This window comes from Chroicocephalus ridibundus, unplaced genomic scaffold (genome assembly GCF_963924245.1).
Source record: "Chroicocephalus ridibundus unplaced genomic scaffold, bChrRid1.1 SCAFFOLD_410, whole genome shotgun sequence".
NCBI lineage: Eukaryota > Metazoa > Chordata > Aves > Charadriiformes > Laridae > Chroicocephalus > Chroicocephalus ridibundus.
This window is the reverse complement of record NW_026961561.1, coordinates 35,116-48,229: the sequence shown is the minus strand read 5'-3', so window position 1 is coordinate 48,229 and position 13,114 is coordinate 35,116. Positions and strand designations below refer to the sequence as shown.

Here is a 13,114-nt window from a genome sequence, read left to right as displayed (position 1 = left end):
CCGTTTCTCCGAAAAAAAAAAAAAAAAAAAAAAAAAGAAAGAAGAAAAGAAGAACAAAAAAAATTATAAAATAATAAAAATCAACGAAATGAAAAAAAAGAAAAAAAATAATCCCCCGTTTTTATTGCTTGTACCGTACGAATCCGGTGCCGGGGACGCCTTGTCCAGGTTGTTGGGGGGGGGGGTATCTCACCCCCTCCCCCCTCCTTGCTCCGCCGGGGTCTTCTTTTTTTTCCGAGGTGAATCCAAGTGGATTTGGGCAACTTGAAACCGAGCGACGAAAAAAACCCCCCCCCCAAAAAAAGGCGCTTTTTTGTTGTTTTGGTTTTTTTTTTTTCTTCGGCTCCATCCGGCGGCCAAAAGCTCCAAACCCCGGCCCTGGTTTTGGCAACGGGGGGGGGGGGCGACGGGGATGACACAAGTCCAGTTTGTCACCTTCATCCGGCGCCGTCACCCCTCCAGGACGTCACCGCGATGTCACCGCGGCCTCACTTGGCTTTAAGGCACCCAAAAAAAAACCCAAAAAAAAAAGCCAAAAACTCTCACTTTTTAGGACGGCGTTTTCCTCGGAGCGGGGGGGGGTTTTTTTTTTTTGGTTTTTTTTTCTTTCTGTCCCCCCCCCCCACACCTTAGTTTTTCCGTAGGTTCAGCTGGAGGGGGACGTGCCCCCCATCACCCTCGGTGTTTGGGGGGGGGGGGGTCCTGTCCTGTTGCCCCCCCCCCCATTTCTATCAAACAAAAAAAAATCCAGCTTTTCCCCCCAAAACTGGGAGCAGTGGGTTTTACTGGGGGGGGTGCGGGGGGGTTGTCAAGGCCACGGTTGTGTGTGTTTTGGGGGGGGGTGTGTGTTTGTGGGGGGGGGGGGTCGGTTTAAAAAGCCGCGGGCACTTGGAGGAGTTTGAGGGGAGGGAGGAAAAAAAAAAAAAAGAAAAAAAAAAAAAAAAGAAATAAAAATAATAATTAATTAAAAAGTCCGAGCAGTCCCAGGCCAGGCAGGGGGGGGGGGTGTGCGGGGGGGGGGGGGGGTTATGGGCTTCCGAAAGGCACCACGGCGCGTTCCGGCCCCCCCCGGCCCTTTCCGCCGGAAAAGGGAATCTCCCTGCGGTGAGTGAACCCCCAAATCCTCCTCCTTCCTCCTCTTCCTCCTCCTTCTCTTCTTCCTCCTCCTCCTCCTCTTCCTCGGAGGCCGAATCCCAGTTATTCCCGGATGCTGGCGGAGTAGGAGAACTGCGGGAAGTGCGTCCGCTGGTCGTTTTCCAGGGAGCCCATGTTGTCGTCTGCGAAGCCGGGAAGGGGAAAAAGGTTTGAGGAAGAGGGAAAAAGCCGGAAAAGCCTTTCCCGGCGCCTTCGTCACCCTTCCCTGGGAGGGCAGCTGGCCAAGAGGCCGCCAAACACGGCCAAGAGGCCACCAAACACGGCCAAGAGGCCACCAAACATGGCCAAGAGGCCACCAAACACGGCCAAGAGGCCACTGAAGCCTGCCAAGAGGCTGCCGAAATTGGCCAGGAGGCCACCAAACATGGCCAGGAGGCCACCAAAAATGGCCCAGAGGCTGCCACAGCTGGCCAAGAGGCCACCGAACATGGCCAACGGGCCTCCAAAAATGGCCAAGAGGCCACCAAACACGGCCAAGAGACCACTGAAGCCTGCCAAGAGGCTGCCGAAAATGGCCAGGAGGCCACCAAACATGGCCAGGAGGCCACCAAAAACGGCCCAGAGGCTGCCACAGCTGGCCAAGAGGCCACCTAACATGGCCAACAGGCCTCCAAAAATGGCCGAGGCCACCGAACACAGCAAAGAGGCCACCGAACACAGCCCAGAGGCTGCCGCAGCTGGCCAAGAGGCCACCAAACACGGCCAACAGGCCTCCAAAATTGGCCAAGAGGCCACCAAACACAGCCAAGAGGCCACTGAAGCCTGCCAAGAGGCCGCCGAAAATGGCCAGGAGGCCACCGAAAACGGCCCAGAGGCTGCCGCAGCTGGCCAAGAGGCCACCAAACTTGGCCAACAGGCCTCCAAAATTGGCCAAGAGGCCACCGAACACAGCCAAGAGGCCACTGAAGCTTGCCAAGAGGCCGCCGAAAATGGCCAGGAGGCCACCGAAAATGGCCCAGAGGCTGCCACAGCTGGCCAAGAGGCCACCGAACATGGCCAAGAGGCCTCCAACAATGGCCAAGAGGCCACCGAAAATGGTCAAGAGCCCACCGAAAATGGCCCAAAGGCTGCTGCAGCTGGCCAAGAGGCCACCAAACACGGCCAAGAGGCCACTGAAGCCTGCCAAGAGGCTGCCAAAAGTGTGCAAGAGGCCACCGAAAATGTCCAAGAGGCCACCAAAGCTGGCCAAGAGGCCTCCGAACATGGCCAGGAGGCTGCCGCAGCTGGCCAAGAGGCCACCGAACACGGCCAAGAGGCCACCAAACACGGCCAAGAGGCTGCCTGAAATGGCCAAGAGGCCACCAAACACGGCCAAGAGGCTGCCTGAAATGGCCAAGAGGCCACCAAACACGGCCAAGAGGTCACTGAAGCCCGCCAAGAGGCTGCCGAAAATGGCCAGGAGGCCACCAAAGCTGGCCAAAACCTCTCCGGGGTGGGGGGGTGGCAGGGAGAGGGTCCCCGAGGTTTTCCGGAGCCACCAGCGCCCCCCACCCCCGGGTGCCAGGACAAAAGGAGGTTGGGGGGAGAGGAAGGTGACGCAAAGCCTTGGGGGGTGGGGGGGGGGTGGGGGGGTGGTGTGGTCCCCGCCTGGGGGGGGCGGCGGCGGGCAGGGGGGGGGGGGACACGACACTCACAGCGATCCGGGGGGGTGATGGTGATGGACTGGGCGGTGAATTCGTCGTCGAAATAGCGCGTGTCGATCTCGGAGGTGACTTGGGGTTTGAAGGGCGGGACGAGCTGGGGGGAAACCACAAGTTTGAGCCCCCCCCCCCGCGACCTTGTCCCTTTGCGTGGGTCGTGTGTCCCCCCCCCCCGCCAAAAAAAAGCACTCCCGTCCCTTCCCACCTTCTTCTGCACCACGTCCTGCCAGTTGATGGGGGCGAAGAAGCGATGCTCCATCACCTCCTTGGCGTCGTTGGGACCTCCGCCCAGCCTGCGGGCACACAGAAGCTTCCAGAACCGCGTTTCACACCCCCCCGCCCCCCCCCCCCCCCCCCCCCCCCCAACAAAATTCCCCCCACCGGCTCCTCACCGTTGTTTGGGATCCCTTCTTGAGCAGCCCGGCCAGCAGGGATTTGGCCTCGGGGCTGAGGGTGCGCGGGAAGCGGATCTCCTCCATGAGGATGAGCTCGAAGAGGCGTTCGTGGTCCTGGTTGTAGAAGGGGAGGCGGCCGCACATCATCTCGTACATGACGACCCCCAGGCCCCACCAGTCCACGGCCCGGCCGTAATCGTTGTCCTCCAGGACCTGCGCCGGGGGGGGGGGGGGGGGGCAGGAAGAGGGTGAGGATGGTGCGGAGGAGGTGGAAGAAGCAGGGGCGGCAAGACGAGGAGGGAAAGCCGTTCTAGATATGACCCCCGTGCCCCCGGGTTGGGAAAAGCCACGGGGAGGACGAACCTCCAGGAAAGGAAAAAGCTCCGTGGAAAGGAACGACCTCCGCGGAAAGGAAGGACCACTTGGGAGTGGAAGGACCTCCGCGGAAAGGAGGAACGTCCGCGGAAAGGAAGGAGCTCCAGGGAAAGGAAGAAGCTCCGCGTAAAGGAATGACCTCATGGGAATGGAAAGACCTCCATGGAAAGGAGGAACATCCACGGAAAGGAAGAACCTCCAGGGAAAGGAAGGAGCTCCACGGAAAGGAGGAACCTCCAGGGAAAGGAAGGAGCTCCACGGAAAGGAGGAAGCTCAATGGAAAGGAAGGACCTCCATGGAAAGGAAGAACCTCCAGGGAAAGGAAGGAGCTCCACAGAAAGGAGGAAGCTCAATGGAAAGGAAGGACCTCCATGGAAAGGAAGAACCTCCAGGGAAAGGAATGACCTCCGTGGAATGGAGGACGCTCAATGGAAAGGAAGGACCTCCATGGAAAGGAAGGTCCTCCTGGGAGAGGAGGAACCTCCCCAGAAAGGAACGACCTCCTGGGAAAGGAAAGACCTCCATGGAAAGGAACAACCTCCAGGGAAAGGAGGGACCTCATGGGAATGGAAAGACCTCCACAGAAAGGAGGAACCTCCCCGGAAAGGAAGGAGCTCCAGCGAAAGGAAGAAGCTCCAGGGAAAGGAAGGTCTTCTGTGGAAAGGAAGGACCTCCAGGGAAAGGAGGAACCTCCCCGGAAAGGAAGGACCTCATGGGAATGGAAGGACCCTCCGCAGAATGGAAGGACCCTCCGCGGAATGGAAGGACCTCCAGGGAGAAAGCTCTTTGGCACAAGAGTTTGGAGCAAAGCCTCCAAGGAGGCCTCCAAGGAGGAAAGCGGCGGGAAGGCTGGAATTACCTCCGGAGCCAGGTACTCGGGAGTGCCGCAGAAGGTCTTCATGGTGGCTCCATCGGAGATGCCTTCCTTGCAGAGCCCGAAGTCGGTGATTTTGATGTGGCCGTCTTTGTCCAGCATGAGGTTTTCCAGCTGAAATACAGGAAATCAAACCAAACCAAACCAAAACAAAACAAAAGAGGTAGGAGAAAAGATTTGGAGCCCAGCGAAGTCGGGAGCGGGACGCTGCTCCCCGGAAGGCTCCGTCGGATGGTTTTGGGGGTCTGGGTCCATCGCCGCGTGATGGGGGACGAGGTTCAAGCTCTCCCTTCCCCAGCCGAGCTCCCGCCTTCCCTCCCGCGCCCACGCGGCTGGAAAAACATCCCCGGCTCCGAGCGGAGAGCGGGAACGGAGAAACGCGGCTCTTCCGTCAACCCCAACACAACGTTGCGCCGGCTGAAAACCCTTCTCCAGGGTCCCTCGGGGGGATTTTGAGGGGATTTTAGGACTCGGCACCCGCAAAACGCCAAGTGGGGGAGATGAAAATTGCAGCCGATGGGGCGAAGGCGTCGCTCGCGGAGGCGGTACCTTGATGTCCCTGTACACCACGTCCCGGGAATGCAGGTATTCCAGCGCTGAGACTATTTCCGCCCCGTAAAAACGGGCTCGGTCTTCCGTGAAGACGCGTTCTCTCGAGAGGTGGAAAAAGAGCTTGGAGGGGAAAGGAAAAAAAAAAAGAAAAAGAAGAGGTTGAGCCACAAGCGCTTAAAAAAATCCCAACGAATTGGGTTAATCGCCCTCGGCACGCGGCTAATGCCGTCATACGGGGCCTAAGCTCCTCGCGGGAGCGGTCGAAATATCGATGGTGTGTCCCCCCCCTCTCCAATCCCCCGGGGTCTGCCTCCCGAAACGCGTGCCGAGGGGAAAACGGGCGGGATTAAATTCCTCCCCCCGAGCCTTGGGCTCCCACCTCTCCGCCGTTGGCGTACTCCATGACGAAGCAGAGGCGGTCGTTTGTCTGGAAGGCGTATTTCAATGCCTGGGAGAGAGGGAAAAACAAAAGTGAGGGAGGGGAAAGGAAGTGAAGAGGGAGGAAAAGGAAAGGGGAGGAAAAGGGGGGAGGAAAAAGGAGGAGGCGGAAAAGGGAAAGGGGGAGGCGGGAAAGGGAAAGGGAGGAGGAAAAAGGGAAAGGGAGGAGGAAAAAGGGAAAGGGAGGAGGAAAAAGGGAAAGGGGGAGGAAAAAGGGAAAGGGGGAGGAAAAAGGGAAAGGGGGAGGAAAAAGGGAAAGGGGGAGGAAAAAGGGAAAGGGGGAGGAAAAAGGGAAAGGGGGAGGAAAAAGGGAAAGGGGGAGGAAAAAGGGAAAGGGGGAGGAAAAAGGGAAAGGGGGAGGAAAAAGGGAAAGGGGGAGGAAAAAGGGAAAGGGGGAGGAAAAAGGGAAAGGGGGAGGAAAAAGGGAAAGGGGGAGGAAAAAGGGAAAGGGGGAGGAAAAAGGGAAAGGGGGAGGAAAAAGGGAAAGGGGGAGGAAAAAGGGAAAGGGGGAGGAAAAAGGGAAAGGGGGAGGAAAAAGGGAAAGGGGGAGGAAAAAGGGAAAGGGGGAGGAAAAAGGGAAAGGGGGAGGAAAAAGGGAAAGGGGGAGGAAAAAGGGAAAGGGGGAGGAAAAAGGGAAAGGGGGAGGAAAAAGGGAAAGGGGGAGGAAAAAGGGAAAGGGGGAGGAAATGGAGGAAACGGAAATGGAAAAAGGAAAAGGGCTGGGAGAGGCAGCGGGGGTTCTGCGCTTCCAGAGGCCGGGGGGGGGGGCGGGGGGTGGGAAGGGTGCGGAATAATTCCTAAACCGATCAAAAATCCTCTCCCTCGGCCGTTCCCCGTTGGACATCACTTGCGAAGCGACGCTGGGGATGGAGCGGGGGGGGGGGGGGGCAGATTCCGCGGGCGACCTCCGTGATAATCCAACGGATGCGGGAAGGGGGATGGCGCCACGGAACCCGTAAGCGGCGTGTACTTACCTTAAAGGCCACCCAGTGCCACCCCCACCCCGGCCCCGGGCCACGAGCCGGGACATCTTCAACTAGCCCAGGTTGCCCCAAGCCCCCTCCAACCTGGCCTCGAAGCCCTCCGGGTGTGGGGCAGCCACAGCTTCTCCGGGCAACCTGGGCCGGGGGCTCGTCGCCCTCAGAATAAATTTCTTGCCCGTCTCTCATCTAAATCTCCCCTTTTTTTACCTTAAAACCCCCGTCTCTTGTTCCGCGGTTCCCTTCCCTGATCCGGAGGGCTTTCCCGGAGCTCCTTTAGGGACTGGAAGGGGCTCCAAGGTCTCCCCGGAGCCTTCTCTTCTCCAGGCTGAACGCGCCCCCCCCCCCCCCCCCACCTCCAACTCATCCCGGCCCTCCCAGCATCTCCGGGGGCCTCCTCCGGCCCCGCTCCAACAGCTCCGCGTCCAGCCCCACACCCCCCCCCCCCCGCCCCGACCCCCCCCAAATCCTCCTCCTCGGTCCAAGCCATTCCTCCTCCCAACTTGGATTCGTGCTCGGGATCGCCCCCGATCCCACAGGCAGGATCCTTGCCCCCCTCAGCCCGGTTGAATTCCGGGAGGTCGGCAGGGTCCCACCTCTCCAGGTCCCTCTGGATGCCGTCCCTTCCCTCCCCCCGGCCCCCGGCGCGTTGACACTTGCCCCCCCACCGGCCTTTTTCGCTTGCCCCGTGGCCAGACTTACGGTGAGGAAGGGGTGCCTGGTGTTCTGCAGCACCCGGCTCTCCGTCACCGTGTGCGCCACCTCGTCCTGCGGAGAGGGAGGAGAAATTCCGTTTAATCCCTCCCCGCTTCCTTCTGGAAAACCCGGAGGGTTTGGGGGTTTTTTGTTTGGTTGGTTTTTTTGGGGTTTGTTTTTTTTTGGCACCGCCGCCAGCGATTCCCAGGAAAAAAGAAAAAAAAAAGTCCTGGGAGCTCCAAGCGCCCAACCGTCACCATTCCAGGGTAATTCCTGGAATTCCCCCCGGCGTGTTTAGAGGAGCCGGCCACGGCTCGGGGAAGCGTTTTGAAAGCGCATCCCAAAATATGAAAGGGGGTGGCGGGGCCGGGGGGGAGGTTTGGAAAAATCCCTTCCGACCCCCCCCCGGACCGTTCCGCGATCCCGACGAGCTCCGACTCCCTCCCTTTGGGGCTCCGGCACGTACTTTGGCAATGATGACCTCTTTCCGGAGGATTTTCATGGCGTAGTAACGGCCGGTGGCTTTTTCCCGCACCAAGATGACTTTGCCGAAAGTGCCTTTTCCCAGGAGTTTCAGGTAATCGAAATCGTTCATGGTCTGGGGGAGAAAGGAGGAGACGGAGGCGAGTTGGGCGAGCGGGATGGGGAAAAAGGCTTTTCCGACCTATTTCCGCCCCCCCCGCCCCCTGCCGTTCTCCCGGTGACAGCGGATACCGCGCGGACGAGGTTCATCCCACGAAGCGAAATTCCCAATCCCGCGTCGAGGAGGGGGACGACTTACGGCCTTGGCGCGGGTTTTGCTGACGGCCACCTCCATCTCCTCGGCGCCGGTGCCGTCGTTAGGAGATCCGCATTTGTAATCCATCGTATCCGCCTCCGGCTCCTGGTTCTTCAGGCTGTTGGCTACCGTTTGGATGGCTCGCATCCACTCCTCGCTAGGGAGAGACAACAACAACAAAAAAATAAAAAAAAAATAAAAAAAAACGCGGATTGGCGGCACCGGGAGTGGCAGCCGCGAGGTTTTTTGGGTTGTTCTCCTCCAGCTGCTGGAGGCAAGGCGCTGTTTATCCCGGATTCCCGAAGGAAAAGGCCGTCCCGCGGGCCTTACCGCTCTTCGGGAGAGTCCACGTGGAAGGTCCTCTCGATGACCGTCGTCCATTGCAAGCAGCGGATGACGAAGGTGTTGGGCCGGGGCCGCTCCGTCTTCATCAGCTGGCACTCTGCCATGTCCGAAACCCGGGAAAAAAAAGGGGAAAAAATAAAATAAAAAAACCAGGGGGGACGACGATTGTTCGGGATCATCCCAAAACCCTTCCCTAGCGACACCGGGGCGGGGGGGACGACGAAAACGCGTCCGCGTTACCTGCCACCGAGAAGTTATTGAGAGGGGGCAAGCTCTGGTCGGCCGTCTCCGGCCGTTCCTTGTAGCCGATGAAGGAGCCGTCGCTTTTCAGCAGGAAATAACGGGGCCGCCACGTTTTGATGTATTCCCCTGCAGGGAAAAAAAGAGGATGGAGGGGGTTTGGTTTTTTTTTGGGAATGGACCCCCTCGGCGGGGGTTTCCCCACGGCCCAGAGGGAAAATTAAAAGGCGGAAGGACCCCCCTCGTAGCCGGAAAATTAAGCGGATGGGGTGGATTTCTCCCAGGCTTCGGAGCAGCTCCCACAAAAAGCTGTGATGTAGGAGAGGACGGCCCGAAAAACGCTGGCAAAAGGGAACGCGGCGCCAAAAAAAAAAAAAGGAAAAAAAAAAAAAAAAAAAAGCTTTCGTGCGTCCCCACCCCGGCAGCTCCAAAACGGATCCGGAGCGACCTCGGCGGCTCCGGATAAAGACATGGCAGCGGTGGGAGACGCCGGTTTCGCTCTCTCCCGCTGTTTTTTCCCGGAAGGAGGAGGAATCCATGAACCTGGCGGGCCAGAAGGTCCGCGGGGAGATGTTGGGATGGGCCTCCGGCTTTCCTGAGGCGGCAAGCAAATAAAAAAACGTCGCCGCCGGAGGCTTTGCCGGCAAAGCGGCATCGCCGATCGTCGCCGAGCCGTGCCCGGAGCGGAAAAAAAGCCGAAAGCGAGGAATTTGGGATGCTCTGAGGATGCCGAGGTGCTTCGTGGTCCGTTTCGGGGCAACCCCAGCCCTGTTTTTTTTTTTTACGCCGGGGAACGGTTAAAAAAAAATAAATAAAAAAATAAAAAAATCGCCCGGTAACTGGAAACCGGAGCTCTCCTTTCCCGAGCGGCAGCTGCGGAGTTGGATTCCCCGGGATGAACCCCGTCCTTGGAGGAACGCCACCGCTTCCGAGCCGCCTCTCCGGCTTTTCCCTCACCTCTCTTGTGCAGCCAGCCTTCCTTCACCACCGCCACGTCGGTCATGGTGGTGCCGGGGAGGGGTGGGGGGGTGTGTGTGGGGGTGTGTGTGTTGGGGGGGGGGCTCTTCTAACCCCCCCTTCTCTGCCGCCGGAGCGGGGAAACGGCTACGGCCCGTAGGGAGAGCGGAGGCGACCTGGGGGAGAAGAGGAGAGAGATGCTCAACGCTTTTTCCTTTCCCCGCTTTCCGTCCAGGTTCCCGCACCCCCCCCCCCCTCCCCTCCCCCCGCCATCACGCACGGATTTAAAAACTCCTCCGTTGCCCCCGTTTTCACCCCCCCCCCAAAAAAAAACCCCACAAAACAACCCAAAATTCAAAGAAAATGAGCGCGACGGCCTTGCAAACCTGGAGGGGGGGCCGGGACGGAGGAGGTTTGTCGGCATCGTCCCTTCACCCGGCCACTGCACGAGGGGGGATTTAAAAAAAGCTTGGGAAAAGTTGGGACAAGCTCCGGGAAAGGCTTGGGGGGGGGTAGGGGTGGGGGGGGACGACGGGGAGGGGAAAACGGTGCCTTGGAAAACAAACAGCTCGAGAAAAATTAATCGGAGTCACCTGACGGGGATTTAACTCCCCCGGGCTCCGAAATTCCGCTGCGACGCGGGACGTGCCGCGTCCCGGCGGTGGCCGGAGGGGATCGTCCCCAGCTTCGGGTTTCCCCGGAGCCACCTTGGATTTGCTGCTTCCCTTATTCCCCCCCACCCCCCCCCGGACCCCCACCCCGACCGTGATTTTCCAAGATAAAATAAACTCCAATCCCATAAATTTACAGCCGGGCGCGAGGGGTTGGGGTTTTCCAGCTCCATCCCAAGCGAGAAAAGAGCCGTAGCAGTCCCGGATGGATTCCCCGGACGCGGCGTTATCCCTCAGGGAGCTGCCGCTTCCCTGCGATCCCTCGGGATCCATCCCAGCTCCCCGCCTAACTCCTAAACTCCCAGCCTGATTTTCAAATCTCCGCTTTCAAAGCTCTCCCTCCGCCGCGCGAACGGAAGCGGAGGGAATAATTCCTCTTCCTCGCTTCCGGAAATCTCCCTGGATGGGAAGCGCGAGCATCCCAGGATGCTCCGGCAACGGGGGGAGGAGGATTTTTGGGGAATTCCCTCCGCCCGCCCGGACGCGGGGCAGGTAATTTGGGCAGCGCACGCTGGGTCAATCTTCGGACAGATCCACTTCCCACCGGATTCCGGCAAAAACCTCGTTGCCGTTAATCCCCCTGCGAGGGATCCGCTCGGCAGACGCTAACGAGGTGCCGAGAGGCTTTAATTAAAAAAAATCAAAATCCTCCAAATTACAAAAAAATGGGCCCAAACCGAGCGATTCCACAGGGTTGCGGGATTCCCGGCGTCGGAGCGAATCCAGTTTTCGGGGAAATCTGGGATCGTCGCTTGTCGGCATTCCGCGCTCCACTAATTATCCCGGCGGCAATTAAAAGCCTTCGATTAAGCGTACCCGGCCTTGGATTAGATTGTCCCGCAAAAGCGCGGGACGGCGAGGCTCTCGAATCCGGAACGCGCGGATTTCTCCGAGCCGACACCGCCTCGACCTTCCGGAGCGACGTGAACCAAAAACGACGGGTTTTTAAAAATAAAAATAATAACTAAATCCACCCGAATCGTTTTTGGGGGCGAGTTAAAAGATAATTACACCAGCGGGGAGAATCGGGATTCGGGAATCGCCGTCGGCTCGAAGCGTTCCCTCGTCTTGGCGGGCAGCGGAGGGTTTTTAAGGCGCTAACGAGGAGCGGGAACGAGCGGCCGTCGTTAGCCGCACGCCGCGTTTTTCCCCATCGTTTCGGTTATTTCCGAACGACGGAGCGGGATCGTATCCGCCGGGATTCGGACAGCCCCACCCGAGGCGGGCCAGTGCGCTTTCCCAGGTAGGCACCGAAAAGCGGCGATTCCAAAAAAAAAAAAAAAACCCCCCCAAAAAAACCCAAACCCAAAACCAAAAAAAAAACCCCAAAAAACCAAAATCACCCCCAAAAAAAGCCCCATTTCTGGTGCCTTCGAGGAACTCTGGGGGGGGGATGAGCTTTCAGAGGAGGCTGGAAAGGACAGGGGCCCCCCCCGCCCCCCCTCCCCAAAAAAACTGCCTGGGCCCCCCCAATCCTACCAATAACTCCCAGTTCAGGCTCCCCCCCCATGTTATCCCTCTGGATAACGCCCCCCCCTCCATGTTATCCCCATGGATAACGCTCCCCCCAGCCTGCCAGGGCCCCCCCCAGACCTACCAGGACCCCAGGACAGGTGTGTGTCCCCCCCCCCCATATTATCCCCCTGGATAATGCCCCCCCCCCCATATTATCCCCCTGGATAACGCCCCCCCCCCCCATATTATCCCCCTGGATAACGCCCCCCCCCCCATATTATCCCCCTGGATAACGTCCCCCCCCCATATTATCCCCCTGGATAACGTCCCCCCCAAGCCTGCCACCCCCCCTCAAGCTTGTCTGAGCCCCCCCCAAGCCTGCCAGCACCCCCCCAAGGCCTGCTATGGCCCCCCCAGACCTACCAAGGCCCTATAACAGCCGCCACCCCCCCCCAAGTTATCCCCCTAGATAACCCCCCCCCCCCAAGGCCTGCCAGGGCCCCAGGACAGGCCCCCCCCCGCCATCATCCCACTGGATAGTGCCCCCCCACGACATTATCCCCCTGGATAATGCCTCCCCCAAGCCTGGAAGGCCCCCCCAGATCTACCAGGGCCTCAGGACAGGCCCCCCTCCATGTTATCCCCCTGGATAACGCCCCCCCCCCCCCCATATTATCCCCCTGGATAACAACCCCCCCAAGCCTGCCGGGGCCCCTAAAACAGCCCCCCCCCATGTTATCCCCCTGGATAACACTCCCCCAGGCCTGCCAGGGTCCCCCCAGACCTACCAGGGCCCCAGGACAGCCCCCCCCCCCCCCCCGCCATGTTTTCCCCCTGGCTAACGCCCCCCCACAAGCCTGCAGGCCCCCCCTAGGCCTGCTATGCCCCCCCCCAGACCTACCAGGGTACTAGAACAGCCCCCCCCCCCCCATGTTATCCCCCTGGATAACGCTTCCCCCCCCCTCCATATTATCCCCCTGGATCACGACCCCCAAGCCTGCCAGGGCCCCCCCAGGCCTGCCAGGGCCCCAGGACAGGCTCCCCCCCCCCCCCCCCCCGCCTCCGCGGATGGTACGGTCCCCGCGACGCCCCTCAGGAGAACGGGCGGGTCCATTCGGCGGCGCGCTGGGGGGGGGGGGGGGGTGCGGCGGCGGGGTGGGGGGGGGGGCGAGCCGGCGGCGCGCACCCCTGCCGGAGGAGGGGGGGGTGGGGTGGGTGGTACGTTCCGCGCGGCGCCCAGCCGGGGGGCGGGCGAGACCATTGCGCGGCGCCGTGGGGGGGGGGTGGTGTTGGAAGCAAGGCCGCGGCCTCCTCACCTGTCATGGACGCCCCATCCCGGTAGCGGTGGGGCTTTCCCCCCCCCACAACCGCCACCGCCGCCGCCTCCTCCTCTTCCTCCTCCTCCTCCGCCGCCCCGTTCTGTCTTATCGCCTCCCGGAACCGCCGCTCGGTGAGCGCAGGAAGCGGACACCGGAGTTGGAAGGGGGGGGGGGGGGGGGGAAGTGAGGGAAAGGGGGAGGGGGGGGGGTTACCGGAGCGCGGAGCCGCCCTTGCGCATGCGCC

The 13,114-nt window shown here is 60.2% G+C and overlaps 1 protein-coding gene across 1 annotated transcript; it reads right to left on the bottom strand.

The window, feature by feature from the left end:
* Positions 1-1,066: 1,066 nt before the first annotated feature.
* AKT2 (AKT serine/threonine kinase 2) lies at positions 1,067-13,023 on the bottom strand. The gene is given in 15 exon segments (XM_063322016.1): positions 1,067-1,277; positions 2,790-2,892; positions 3,001-3,088; positions 3,188-3,201; positions 3,203-3,403; positions 4,425-4,553; positions 4,989-5,111; positions 5,371-5,439; positions 7,112-7,177; positions 7,572-7,703; positions 7,887-8,040; positions 8,214-8,325; positions 8,469-8,597; positions 9,426-9,601; positions 12,868-13,023. Coding segments are annotated over 14 exon segments (1,446 nt in total). The 5' UTR covers positions 9,472-9,601; positions 12,868-13,023; the 3' UTR covers positions 1,067-1,197.
* Positions 13,024-13,114: the final 91 nt, after the last annotated feature.